Here is a 12,964-nt window from a genome sequence, read left to right on the forward strand (position 1 = left end):
CTTTCTTCAGGCATAATCTGCTGGTGTTTTGTGTGCTCTCGTGGGTGGAACAGAAGCCAGTATGCAAAAGGCAGGTCTGTGAACATGCAAATGCATGGCAGTGAAGACCAAAGGCGATGGGAATCAATAGGCATGAGACAGGCAGACATGCTTTTGTAATGAAGTCGTGCTGAGAAGGGTAGCGGGGAGTCTTAGACCTGCAGCTGTCCTACAGATCGGCCCTTAGGCTCATAGGCTCATCTTGTAACTTGGCCCTGTCTTCTGTGCCCTGGGACTCGCCGGATGGGCAACACACGGTCTTTTAAGCTCTGCCTTTCTTCCAGAGCCTGGCGCCAGCTGTGGACTGGATGCCCTTCCTCACCACCGTGTTCTACCCAGTGGAGCTCAACGAGTCCGAGCCAGTAGTGGTCTACGCCAAAGAGTACTTGGAGCAAGTCTCCACCCTCATCCTCAACACGGACAAATGGTGAGAGCAGCTAACACCTAAAACGGTTCTAGTCCACGTGCCTAGAAACACTTGGGGTACAACGCTCTCGTGACTCCTGGGGGATGGACACAGCCTTTCTGCCACTCGCAGCTCGCAGGTGTCCTGCACGGCTGTTTGCAGAGGCGCGAAGGCACCTGGGGTGGGGATCAGGTGTGGAGATGGGGAAGGCCGGTTCCAGGAGCTCCTGTATCGAAAGACTGCAAAGACTCCAGGGGCTGGATCCTGTCCATCGATTAGGCATTTAGATATCTAGGTGTCTAAGTGTGAGCCTCTTCCACCTTGCGTGAGGCCCTGAAAAATGCCTTTTCCTCCTAGCTTTATGTGACATAGTCTGCAGGCTAAGATGAGAGCACTAATAGGAGTAGATGTGTTACTGTTTTTCAGGAGCTCAAGCAAAGGGGAATAGGCTTGCACGTAGACACTGACATTTCTGAGGGTCACTTAGTTGCCTAAGAGGTAGAATAGGATGGGGCCTATTCTCAGCCCCTCCAGTTTTGCCCTCAGCCTCCACTGTGGTTACTGCTGTGGATGGATTTTCTCTCTTCTGCACCCCAACCCTCCCCTTGCTCCCCCACTAGCTTGAGTACAATATCACCTGGTCTCAGCAGGAGCTGAGTTTCTACCTTAGGCCATAGGATACCAAACAGAAGGTCCCTGCCCTGGGCCGTCGTGTCAGAGGTGAGAGAGCAGGGCTGAGAACATCAATATTTAGTGGAAAAGCAATTTTTTCCTTCTTCTGTTGCAGCCTCTTGAACAACTACATGATCTGGAACCTGGTGAGGAAAACCAGCTCCTTCCTAGACCAGCGTTTCCAGGATGCAGAGGAGAAGTTTATGGAAGTCATGTATGGGACGAAGAAGGTGTGTGTGCGGGACAGAGCGGAGGCTGATGACCTGGCAAAGTGCATGTCTCTAGCCAGGGCAATCTTTAAATCCCATTTAAAATCCTCCTGGTTACTCTCCAGTCCAGCTTGTCCCTGCAAAGTACTCGCATTCCCCAAAGGGTGAGAAGAAACAGGCTGAGCTGACGTCCCTCCTTGGCCTTGCCTTCACCTAGGGCTGCCTTTGTGATCTGGCAGCATCCCAAGCTGCCAGCCTGGAGATGGAAAGGCAGAAGCTCCCCCGCGCGCTGTCTGGCAGAGGGCCCAGCTCTCAGGAGCTCTGCTGCGGGCATTGCAGACACCGAGTGGGTTGGCCAAGTCCAAGCGGCCGCTTGCTTTGCCTCTGCTAAAGGCTGTCCTGGGCCCGTTCTGGGCCCGGCTGAAGCCACCAGAAACACCCCACCTGGCCACGGTTAATGGAGTCTGCACCTGACTGTTAAACTCGCAGCTCCAGTGCTGCTGCGACAAGCTGGGAAGAAAGGTCACCTCCTCCTCTGACCAGCCGGTGAAGCGGCTTCCAGGAATGACCCAGCCCAAACCCCATCCCCTTCCCAGGCAGCTCTTCCCCAGCAGACACCTGGAAAGGGAAGCCATTCTTTCTCAGTCAAATCCCTGCCCTCTCCTCACCCCCACTGAGCCATCCCGACTTGCCGTTATCAGGGAGAGATAAGAGCAGCCCATGAATCGCAGGAAGCTGGCTCTGCCTGCAGGCACTGGGGATATTTTTCCCCTTTGCCCTTGATGCTCTCACTTGTTGGTGCGAGGAGCTGGTCCATGGGGTGAGGCTCGGGCATTGCCCGGAGGAAACCTCCAGGGGTGCCCACCGGAAGCACCACCGCAGGAGCCCCAACGTATAGACCAGCCGCAAAATTAAGGCTTCTTGATTCTGGTTGGCACCTGGGCAGGGAGGCATCAGCTGGCTTGAGTGCCAAGCGCGGCTCCGACACTCTCCCAGCGAAGGTGAGGGAGAACGGGAGGGAAAACGCCCCTCGGAGCCCGCACGGGTCCGGTCGCTGACTCTCCCTCTCCCTCCAGACCTGCCTGCCCCGCTGGAAGTTCTGCGTCAGCGACACCGACAACAACCTGGGCTTTGCGCTGGGAGCCATGTTTGTCAAAGCCACTTTCGCTGAGGACAGCAAGAAAATCGTACGTCCCTGCCGCGCTCTCCCCGGCCTCCCACGTGGCCTCCTGGCTGGGCTCCACTGGCTGGGGAAGGCTGGCCAGGAGCAAATCTGGAGCCAGTTTAAGTTGCTGTCTTGCAAAGAGCAACATTGCGTGTGAAAGCAAAGCTCCCGAAACCGCGGTGTTTACGGGTTCAAGGGCTTGTCCCCGTGGGGGCAGAGAGGCCTCTGGGAAACTCCAGAGCAGGGGAAGAGGGGCCGCACCCCAAACCAGCTGCGGCTCTAATAAGTAGCAGCTGCCTCCGCCCTGGCACAACGCAAGCTGCTCCGTCACGGGGGAGACGAAGAGCCCTGTGGTTTCTTGAAGCCCCTCTGCAGGAATTCAGGCCATTTTCCCGAGGGGAAACTGAGGCATAAGACTTGCCCAGGGTCGCTCTGACAGCAGCCGAGCTGGGAGTAGAGCCCAGACCTGGTGCGTCGCCATCCAGGCCCCTACCCATAAAGAGGGGCTGGCTGTTCTGCTTGACGCGGGGGGCTGCTGCGTCTCCGGCCCGTGCCCGGACGGATGATGCTACCCCAGATGGATATATGAAGGGCAGTGCTTTACTCTCTTTGCCCACTTCCATTTGGCAAAGCCCAACGTCCGCCCCCACGCCAGGGCCCTGCAGCCAGCGGGACTTTCTCGTGGGCCGCAGTGCTCCTTCTGGGATGAGCGCTTGCTTTCGCAGGGAGCGCAGCTGTCTGCAACAACGAGCCATTGTTTGTTGTTGCCATCTCCCTGGATAGGTCATGGGTCTTATCAGGGAGCTGCTGGACAGCACCGCCAGCGCCTGAGCCCTGTCTGCAGCCTGGAGCCGAGAGGCGTGGGCTCCTCCAGATGTTTCAAGAGACTTTTACTTATGTCTCCAAACTTGTGGAGCAGGGTTTAGTGTTTGGGCTTCTGGCTGACCCCATGGCCTCTTATTTTGTCTAGGCAGAGGAAATGATCACAGAGATTAAGATGGCCTTCAAGGAAAGTCTGGCCAACCTGTCTTGGATGGATGAAGACACGAGGAAATCTGCCAAGGAGAAGGCAAGAGCAAAGCATGGGGGGCACAGGGTCCCAGTTGTCGGGGGCATTATCCCAGCCCCTGCATTCACATCCTGAGACTCCAGTGGGTTTTAAATAGATCTAGGGATTTCCCTGGTGCGTTTTATTAGAAACTAACACAATAGGCCATTGCTTAATCACTTAAATGTAAACTTCAGAGGCCTGTGCCGTGGGATAGTCTCTCAACAGCTGCGTTTTTTGGTGGTACCATCTTTCAGTCTCTGCCAGTTCACTTGATAGCTCCCCATGACCAAAGGCGCATGATCCCATAACCTCTCAGCCTATTAAGGCTGGTCCCCAGTGCGTGACAGATGGGACCCAGTGCATGGAAAAGATCCAAAATGATGGGGGACATGGAGTGGCTGTGCAAAAAGCCCAGAGCCATGGTGCGAGTCCCTTCTTGGTTCCACTGTTCTGCATTTCTACTCTAAACACTTTCTGCAGGAAGAGCGAGCGTGCAGGAGGCACGTTGCATCAGTGCTTTTACACCCTTGCAAGGTGTGATATACTAAACTCACCACTTCCTCTTCTCCTCTCCCTGACCTCACCCAGGTGGATGCGATCTATGATATGATCGGCTATCCCAAGTTCATCATGGACCCCAAGGAGCTGGACAAGGTGTTCAATGATGTAAGTTGGATGTTTCGTTTTCTGCTCCTTTCACCCTGTGCTACAGAAAACTCCACAGGTAGGAGCCCTGACGTATAGACCAGCTGCAAAATTAAGGCTTCTTGATTCTTGCCTCTGCTGGTAACGTGCTCCATCAGCCTGATTCTTACTGGGACGCCTGTATCTTCTGTGGGAACAATACTGCTGAGAGGAGCTGGGCCTGTGTCTGTTCAGGGCTATGTAGGGTAAGACTGGGAGCCAGAAATAGACCCAGTGCAGTCCTGGCAGCCAGGAGTGCATGGCAGCAGCCCTGCCTGGAGGTGACCAGCCCGAGCATCATTGCTGAGCTCTTGATCTCTCACCCTGGTCTAAGGTACCGTGTAGCTGGGCAAAGGTGTGTTTGTCTCCTGTGCCAGACTCAGCAGTCTGGAGAAGTAACTATCTGAGATATTGAGGTGCTTTGACTGCAGTCGATTTGATGCCTTCAGTAGAGGCTCCTGGTATTGCGTAAGCAGCAGCATCTCTGTCCTGCATTGAATTAGGCCACTTGTGGGCCAGTCTTTCCATGTCCCTGCAGTCAGATAAGTGAACTCTTGGTCAGGGCCTGAGGGGAAGAAGAGGAGATGCATGTGGACAGCACTCAAGTCTGTAATAATTCACTGTAGCCTCCCCATGTGATTGAAAATCAGGATTTAATATGAATGGGCCCAAAAGTTACTTGTTTAGGGACAGAAGAGCAGTTACCTGTCAACTTTTGGGGCCTGGGTACAAGGGATAGATGCAGATCCACGATGCAAGGTGGACATCCTGTGAGGACCTCAGGAGACCACTGCATGACAGCAGGAAGGACGCAGCTCCCTGGCTTCCTCTGCTGTGCTGAATTGCGGTTTGGTTTTTGCAGTATGAAGCCATGTCTGACCTGTACTTTGAGAATGTCATGCAGTTTTATAACTTCTCAGCCAGAGTGACTGCTGACCAGCTCCGGAAACCTCCCAGTCAAGACCAGTAAGTCCTCCCTGCCTTGTTTTTCTACTGGGTGAGTGGGGTGGAAGTTTTTCCTCTGGTGTGCGGTGATACCTGAGCAACCATAGGTTATACAGTTTGAGCAAGCTGGCACAATAGCCAGGAGACCTGAGAATACCATCTGGGTAGCTCCAGCTCTGACCAGTAAACAGGTTTGACTTCTTCCATAATGAAGATAAATTACATTGATTTAGGGATGGAAATGTCTGTGGAGTCCAGTTCTGGACCCACTGATACCAATATCAGTCTCCTTCCTCATTTTCATTACCTGTTCTCAGGACACATAAATGGATGGTCCATTAACACTGCACAGTGAGGACACCTAAGACCACTTCTGGTGCTTCAGGGGTTGCTACTGTCCAAAGCTCCTTCCAAGCCCAGTGTTTCATACTGCTGGTGTGGCTACAGCACCCCAGTTTCTATAGCCGACACACAAGAGAGCAATGCAGTCAGCATCATCCAGCTGCCATTCACTCCACAGCCTGAATGGCCAGGTGCCATTCACAAGTGGGTCTAGCAGCCTTTGACAGGTTTGAAGCAGGGCTCCAGCTCGCACCTCTGGAAGGGTGATAAGATACCTGAATTGTTCTGCTGCCCAGCCCCTTTGCTACTGCTGCTAGCAGCAAAATTGCCCCTGCCTCCAACAGCCAACAGTCTCCAAGGAGCACTTTGAACACTTCCCTTCTCCCCCCAGCAAATAAGGCAATACTGAGGTCTGATTCACATCCTTTAGGGCCTTGGCAGTTCAGATCCAGCCCCTCCTCAACCATGGTCTTTGCCCAGTCCTGTAATGCTGGCATCTCCAGGCTGCAGCATGCACAGGTCCCTATTTCCTCCACCAAAGAACAGGCTCTCCCTATACCTGAAGAAGGATGTCTGTGCCTGAAAGCTTGCAGCGAACAACCTTTCCAACTATTTAGTTGGCCTAATAAAAGATATCACATCTACTCAAAGAACCATGTCCACCTTACTGCATGTCACCTGAGCAAGGCTCTAGGCAGGCTAAACTATATGCACACATGCACGGCTCCCTTCTATGTTTGCTTGGTCTGGCATTGGGAAAAGGTGGGATTGTGACTGTGGGAAGTGTCTGGGAGTCCAAGTCAAGGCCTATGGCCCTGCTATGCTAGGTGCTGTACAAATTGCAGAGTGAGGCACCGGTCCCAGCCCAGACAGCTTCAGTCTTGCCAATCCCCCTGCCCCACTTGCTTGGAAGAAGTGAGCAGGAAATCAGAGAGGTGGTGCAACATGTTTGCTCAGCAAGAAACCTCGCCCGAAGGATTTCCCACCCAGGAGTGCTACAACCACAGCAGGACAGGGTGTTTGTGTGTTGTGTGTTGTCTGGAGACAGCCAGTGTGGTCCTCCAGCCTCACTGTCCCCAGCCGGTGGGATTACTTTAGGGCTCTGGTTCCCTCTCGTGGGCAGTGGAAGTATCACATGGAGTCGTATCGTAGTCTTGTTCCTGCAGCTTTTTGCATCTTTGTCACCTGTCTTCAGTTCTAGTGACTGACGGCTTTGGGGCTCTTTGTCTCTGGACTGTTCCCCAGTGCTGTGGCAATGAATCCTGAAGTCCTTCCCCATGGCTGCATTCGCCCTACACACCCTTGTAGTCACAAGTATTTTTGGAGGCTTCAGGGGTTGTGGGGGAGATGAAGATGTGTGTGTTCACTGCTGATATGACCCTTCCCTTGTTTCCTGCAGATGGAGCATGACCCCTCCGGCAGCGAACGCCTACTACTCTCCAACCAAGAATGAGATCGTATTCCCAGCCGGGATCCTGCAGGCTCCTTTCTACACCCGTACCTCACCCAAGTAGGAGCCCCCGCTTGCTGGTCTTCTCTCCCTCTCCAGCAGAGCAGGGGAAAGAGGATCAATACAAAGGAAAAGACCTGGCTTTTCCTCAGTGTGGCTGTCCAGCAGAGTGGGTGGGGAGAAGGTCCCATGGTAAACGCTTGGTAGGAAGTTGGTGGATGTGTCTTGCTGCTCTGTATGACCAGCTGCAGCTTTCGGTATGAAAGGTTGAGCCATGGGCTAGAATAGCATTGGGGTGAGGGGGGAGCGGTTCCCAGCTCTTCCAGACTTGCACAAGGAGATGCCAGAGGTCTTCGTGGCAGCGAGTACTGTCAGCGTGTGCGAGGGGCTGCTGGAGGAGCGCACTTCCATTGCTGAATCCAGCATCCACCTCCCTTAGCCCATTCCCATTCTTGCCATGCAGGACCAGGGCAGCGTTTGAACAGACAGTGGGTCCAGCCCGGGTATCCTAAAACTCCATGTCCTTCTCCCACAGGTCGCTGAACTTCGGTGGGATTGGCGTTGTCGTAGGCCACGAGCTGACTCACGCCTTTGATGATCAAGGTGGGCAGTCTGGAGTCTCCCAACAGAGCTCATTTCTACATGGCCTTGAAAGGCTTCTCATGCCAGGACATAGTACTGACAGTCGATGGCACTCTTCCAGATGAAAGAGGCCATGTGAATGGGGATCTCCTGACCCTAGGTCTGACCTAGCTCCAGGGACCTGAAGGAAGTTATGTCAGGGCTGTGCCTTTCCTAGTAGGTTCATCTGTTTGGCAGCTGAGGCTCTGCCTAGTCTCTGAGGTGCCAGAGCAAGTGCACTGAGCTGCTTTTGCAGCAAAATGAGGACATGCTCTTGGGGCTCATTAACACCTTGCGTCTTAAAGACAAACAGCGGAGGGGAGCATGTTACCTTCATAAGGAACCGTGACAATCTGCTGCATGGGACAGACAGATGTCTGCAGTCTCTTCCAGAAGGAATTGCATTGATCCCATAAAATAGAGGGACGGTGTATCTGTTCCTCCTGAAAAGCCCTGGCTGTTGCAAATGTGCTCTCTGCCTTCCAGTGGCCTTGGTGGCTGACGAAAGCTGGCGAGCTCGAAACAACCACCCGGTGCCCTTCAGCGTCACCGTACTGGGAGGAGTTCCCAGGGACGTGTGCTCCCGTTCCCGCATCTCACTCGGGCTGCTCTTTTACAGGTCGAGAATATGATAAAGACGGGAATCTGCGTCCGTGGTGGAAGAACTCCTCGGTAGAGGCCTTCAAGCATAAGACAGAGTGCATGGTGGAACAGTACGGCAACTACACCGTGAACGGCGAGGCGGTGAACGGTAGACACACCTTAGGGGAGAACATTGCCGACAACGGAGGCCTCAAAGCTGCCTATCGGGTAAGAGCCCAGCACGGGGCCCAGGCCCCCGCCTGTTCCCTTTCGTTGTATCCTGTATCGCAGACTGCAGAGTGCTCCTCCTGTTTCATCGAATGCAGCAGCTGGAGAGACATTCCTGGTAACCTAGCAAGGATCATAACACCGCACGGACACTTCCTAGCTCTTACAGAGCACTTTTCCTGAGTGGATCCCAAAGTGCTCTGCAAAGGAGTTGGTATCATCTTCCCCATTTTACACACGGAGAGAAAAGCCTTGCCCCGGTCAGTAGCAGTGCCAGGAATAGCATCCAGATCTCCTGAGCCCCTGTCCAGAGCTCTACCCACTAGGCTACACTGTTCTCATAAAGTATAAGATACCCAGCGTCGGTTCTTGGTGTCATTTCTGAGTAAGGGTATGGACCACTACGGTAGGCCACAGCTAAAAACAGATTTTCAGGTGACTCCTGAGCTTGGGATCTGCTGTCCTTAAGCAGGAGATGGTAGGTCTGAGAATCCACAGCCCCTGGAAGGCGCACGCCTCTTGCTGGGCATCCCGAGTTTATTTTGTGCTTCCCGTCCCAGTCCCGAGGGCAAGGGTTCTCAACTAGGATGCGGTGGGATCCTTTTGAGGGTGCCGCAGGGTGCTGCACAGTATTAGCACTGAGATGTGCAAACACTTACCGGAGATTTCAATGAGGAGTCCATGGTGTCACAACCATTTTGCTCCTCTGGGGTCTTTCTGAGCTCTCTGCAACAGTAGACTTGCTCTAGTGTTTTTCCGTGGTCAAGAAATAAATGAAAGCTCAGAGCTGACATTTTCTGAGTGCAGCTCTGAGTCAAATGAGGGGTGCCTGGAGTCTCAAAAGGTTGAGTACCACTGCCTTAGGGCCTTTTTCAGAGTTTCTTTCAGAGCAGGCAGAGGGGAAGACTTTTGTAACCGTCAGCAAATGCTGTGGAGACTAAAGAGGTATAGTCCCTTAGGGGCTAATTTCTCTATCTCTAACTGGTCCAGTATGTTGGATTCCCAGGGCAGGGAGGCATTTCTGGTGCTGTAACTAGAGCCAGTAGCTCACCAGAGGATGCAGTTACCCACGGTTCTCTCCTGCCCGCAGGCCTACCTAAATTGGCTGAAGAAGAATGGGAACGAGGACACGCTGCCGACCCTGGGGCTCACCAATCACCAGCTCTTCTTTGTGGGGTTTGCCCAGGTACGTCTCTGCCCTCTCCATGCCTCGCGCGGGTACGATCCTTGTCCCTCTGTTTCCGGGGACACTGTGTGACTTGCAAGATAACGCTGCCCACTTTTGATCCTTGGTGTAGTGGGACTGGTTTGATGTTTGCTCACAGTAAAGCAAGACACCCAGCCCTCCTGGTGGGGCCTCTTCCGTTAAAGAAATGCCTGGGGGTCTCCTTGTGTACTAGCGCCTTATTCTGCTTCTGGACACGTGTTCTCTGCAGAGCATCAAGCAGGGTACGGGCACTGGTAAACAAGGGAGACAAAGCTGGGACTCCACCTGTGTTTGTGTCCACTGTGATAGTGTTTTGTGATCTGTATTTTCATATGCCCTGGGGGCTGGCAGAGGGAGCGCGTTTCCAGCCATAAAGAAGACCCTGACCTAACTCTCTCAGCCTTGCGTTTGTAGGTCTGGTGCTCTGTTCGTACCCCCGAGAGCTCCCACGAAGGACTCATCACCGATCCCCACAGCCCATCCCGTTTCCGCGTCATCGGTACTATCTCTAATTCCAAGGAGTTCTCCGAGCACTTCCACTGCCCTCCTGGCGCTCCCATGAACCCCCAAAAGAAGTGCGAAGTCTGGTGAAGAGAAAGGGACCAAGGAAGAGTGGAACCAGCTTCTGTCTTATTTGTCCTTCATCAAGAATTGAATTTCCCTGACCCTCTGCTCGAAGGGCAACTACTTCTTCTTTCAGCGAACTGTCAAGCTCTCAGCAGGAACGGACCCCTGAGCACTAGGTTCATGGCATCATCTGAGATTGGATCCACTGTGAAGCCTCCTCGGACTCTCACCCACTTGTGAATGACTTTTTCACCTTGAATGGGGCATGTGTATATGCATGTGTCTGTATGCACTAACCCCTATTCACACCTACGTGGTTCAATCCTTGCCATATGCCAGGTTTGAACCTTTCTTTCTTGCTAAAAGTCATAAAGGGAATGCCACAGACAAAAGGGATAACCGGTCTAACTGGGTATCTAAATATGCCTGACATCCACTTATCTGCATAGATACACATGCATATATAAATATGTAAAATATTTTAAGATATATTTTTGGGAAAATATTTTTGAACGTTGTGGAATACACTGGAAAATTTCAGGGATAATGCATTTAGAAGCCTTTTTGTAAGCAAAGGATTAGTGTATTTATTACCTTTTTTTTTGTTGTTTTTACGTAATGTGGCTATAGATGTGAGATTTGCAGAAGAGCCTGTTCTGTTGAAACAGAGGAGACAGGAGGGTCCTACAGGGTCACCGGAGCAGCAGATTAACCTTTCATCCCCAACGGCCAGGATTCTTATTGAATCCCTGGCTTCACCAACCAGCTCAGGGAACCATCCTCCTAGTCCTCAGTGGCCACTGTGGACTAGCTAGTGAGTTGGGAACGCAGCATTAAGGAGCTGTGGGTGAGAAGCAGGAGATGCCCTTTGCTTCACACGCGCCCTGTGAGCGCTTACATTTGGCGACAAAATCTGAACTTCTCTCGAGCGCTTTCTTTTCCGGCCAAGACCAATGGGGCTTGGAAGCCGTATTAAGTTCTGCTTGCAGACAGGTTTGCTGTAGACTGGCCCTCGGAGCAGAAGAGGCAGCTGTTCTTCTAGCAAAGGCTTCATTGCAACTTTAAGCCTTCTTGGATAGCTTTACTTTCTGAATGTCAAGGGAGGGGGAGGCAGGCCTGCTTGTTGTACAGTGTTAAGTACAGGTAGTCCATGGCTCCCCATCCCTCAAGACACCCTCCCCTCTCCCCCCTTCCAAAGATGTCGTTGTTAATGAAATATTTGGGCAAGTTGTGTGATGAGCTCTTCCCTTATCTTGCTGTTTAGGGCCAGCCCAGGCTCAGCCCAGCCCTCTTTACATGCTAGTTCTCAGTGTTGGTGTCACACGCAGCAGTGTGTCGCTTTTGTGTTTGGCTGGCAGGATGGACCACTGAAGCTGGGGGAACTGCTGTGTTCAGGCACAGCTCATGAACCTGTGGAGTCTGAGTCCTCTTCCCCGGTATCAGGTAGCGACACCACCAGCATCCCTTTTGGGCAGCTCTGTAAGACAGAGGGAAAACCACAGGACCGCCTGGCCGCTGGGCTGGTGGAGATCACGGGGAATGCAGCTGTTTCTTGAGCCAGCCCAGCAACACTGTTCTCCCCTCCCCTGCCTGCCTCGTGGGGGGCTGTTCCTGCAGAAAGGGGGTGGGTGAGAGCTATGCACCACCTTGCCTGGAGCCTGACAACAGCACGAGTCAAAGACTTTCCAGTGCCTTACAACAGCAGTTGTATGTGGGAAAGCAGCCTTTTCCGTTGGTCTTGGGCTGGGCAATGACCTGTCTGGAGGCTGAACGCCATGAGTATGTGCATGCGTTTTGCTCCTGCAGAGAGTTCAGCTCAAATCTCCCTGCTCCGATCCCAGTCTTGGATGGAGGCAAGGGAAGCCCAAAGGAACAATCCCCCAGGACCCAGGAGGGGCAGGGACCCCTGGCTGGAAGGAAGGCAGCAGAGGAGGGCGCTCAGTACCATGCCCCAGCTCTCCACTCTGTCCTTCCTTTGTATTTCCACTCCATACTGACCCCTGTAGCCTCCTTGGATGCTGCCATATCGAAGCACCTCCTTTCTCAAAAGGGACAGTGCAGGATCTCTGGTTGGGAGCGTGGTGGGACTGGAGTCCCATGGCATGGTCCCATGGGGGCTGGTGCTGGGAGCACTGAGTCATGATGCCAGCTCGCTTTATGGGCTGCCAGCCTTTGTTGCATGTGAGAGAGAAAGGGAACTGGGGAGTGGTGCAAGCACCTATTCTGGACTCCTTTAAGAGACATTTAGATGTTTATCTTGCTGGGATCCTTTGACCCCAGCTGACTTCCTGCCCAGGGCAGGGGGCTGGACTCGATGATCCTCCGAGGTCCCTTCCAGCCCTAATGTCTATGAAATCTATGAAAGAGCCCCCAAGTACCCTCCAGGCTGGGAGAGTTGACCCTGTGGTAGAGGCTTGCAGATTTCTCCCATTGCTGTCTGCAAGGGAAGTGCTAGACCCCATCTCCCTTCCAAGTGGAGACCCAGCAGGGGCTGGACGCTGGTTCTCCTGGGTGTGCAGGGGAAGGTGGCTGGTCATCTTTCAAGTACGGGAACAAAGCTAACAGCCTATGGATGGCCTGACTTAGTCTGTAAAGTGCATGTCTACCCTGCCTTCTATGGCCTGGCTGTCCAAAGAGCCAAGGACCTGCAACCCAGTCCAGCACGAAGGCATTTCTGACATTCAGGCCACCCCGGGGCGGTAGGACTTGTTGTGAAGATCAGCTGCTGCTCCCAGACAGCGAGTTCACCTGGAGCAGAGCAGTGTCGCTGCTACAGCACAGCTCTTCTGCTCACGC

General features: G+C 53.2%; 1 protein-coding gene across 5 annotated transcripts in view; it reads left to right on the forward strand.

The window, feature by feature from the left end:
• ECE1 (endothelin converting enzyme 1) overlaps positions 1-12,964 on the forward strand; it is a 57,789-nt gene that overhangs the window by 43,877 nt on the left and 948 nt on the right. For 3 of the 5 annotated variants that reach the window (XM_014519740.2, XM_025203713.1, XM_025203714.1), the window contains exons 9-19: positions 324-466; positions 1,233-1,347; positions 2,403-2,513; positions 3,462-3,560; positions 4,131-4,208; positions 5,089-5,192; positions 6,913-7,023; positions 7,499-7,566; positions 8,204-8,394; positions 9,485-9,580; positions 10,016-10,192. In XM_014519740.2, the coding sequence (XP_014375226.1) occupies positions 324-466; positions 1,233-1,347; positions 2,403-2,513; positions 3,462-3,560; positions 4,131-4,208; positions 5,089-5,192; positions 6,913-7,023; positions 7,499-7,566; positions 8,204-8,394; positions 9,485-9,580; positions 10,016-10,192 (1,293 nt within the window). Of the gene's footprint in view, positions 1-323; positions 467-1,232; positions 1,348-2,402; positions 2,514-3,461; positions 3,561-4,130; positions 4,209-5,088; positions 5,193-6,912; positions 7,024-7,498; positions 7,567-8,203; positions 8,395-9,484; positions 9,581-10,015; positions 12,959-12,964 lie in introns of those variants that run through there. The other 2 variants (XM_025203712.1, XM_025203715.1) reach the window with 2 other exon arrangements.

This window comes from Alligator sinensis, unplaced genomic scaffold (genome assembly GCF_000455745.1).
Source record: "Alligator sinensis unplaced genomic scaffold, ASM45574v1 scaffold512_1, whole genome shotgun sequence".
Taxonomy (NCBI): domain Eukaryota; kingdom Metazoa; phylum Chordata; order Crocodylia; family Alligatoridae; genus Alligator; species Alligator sinensis.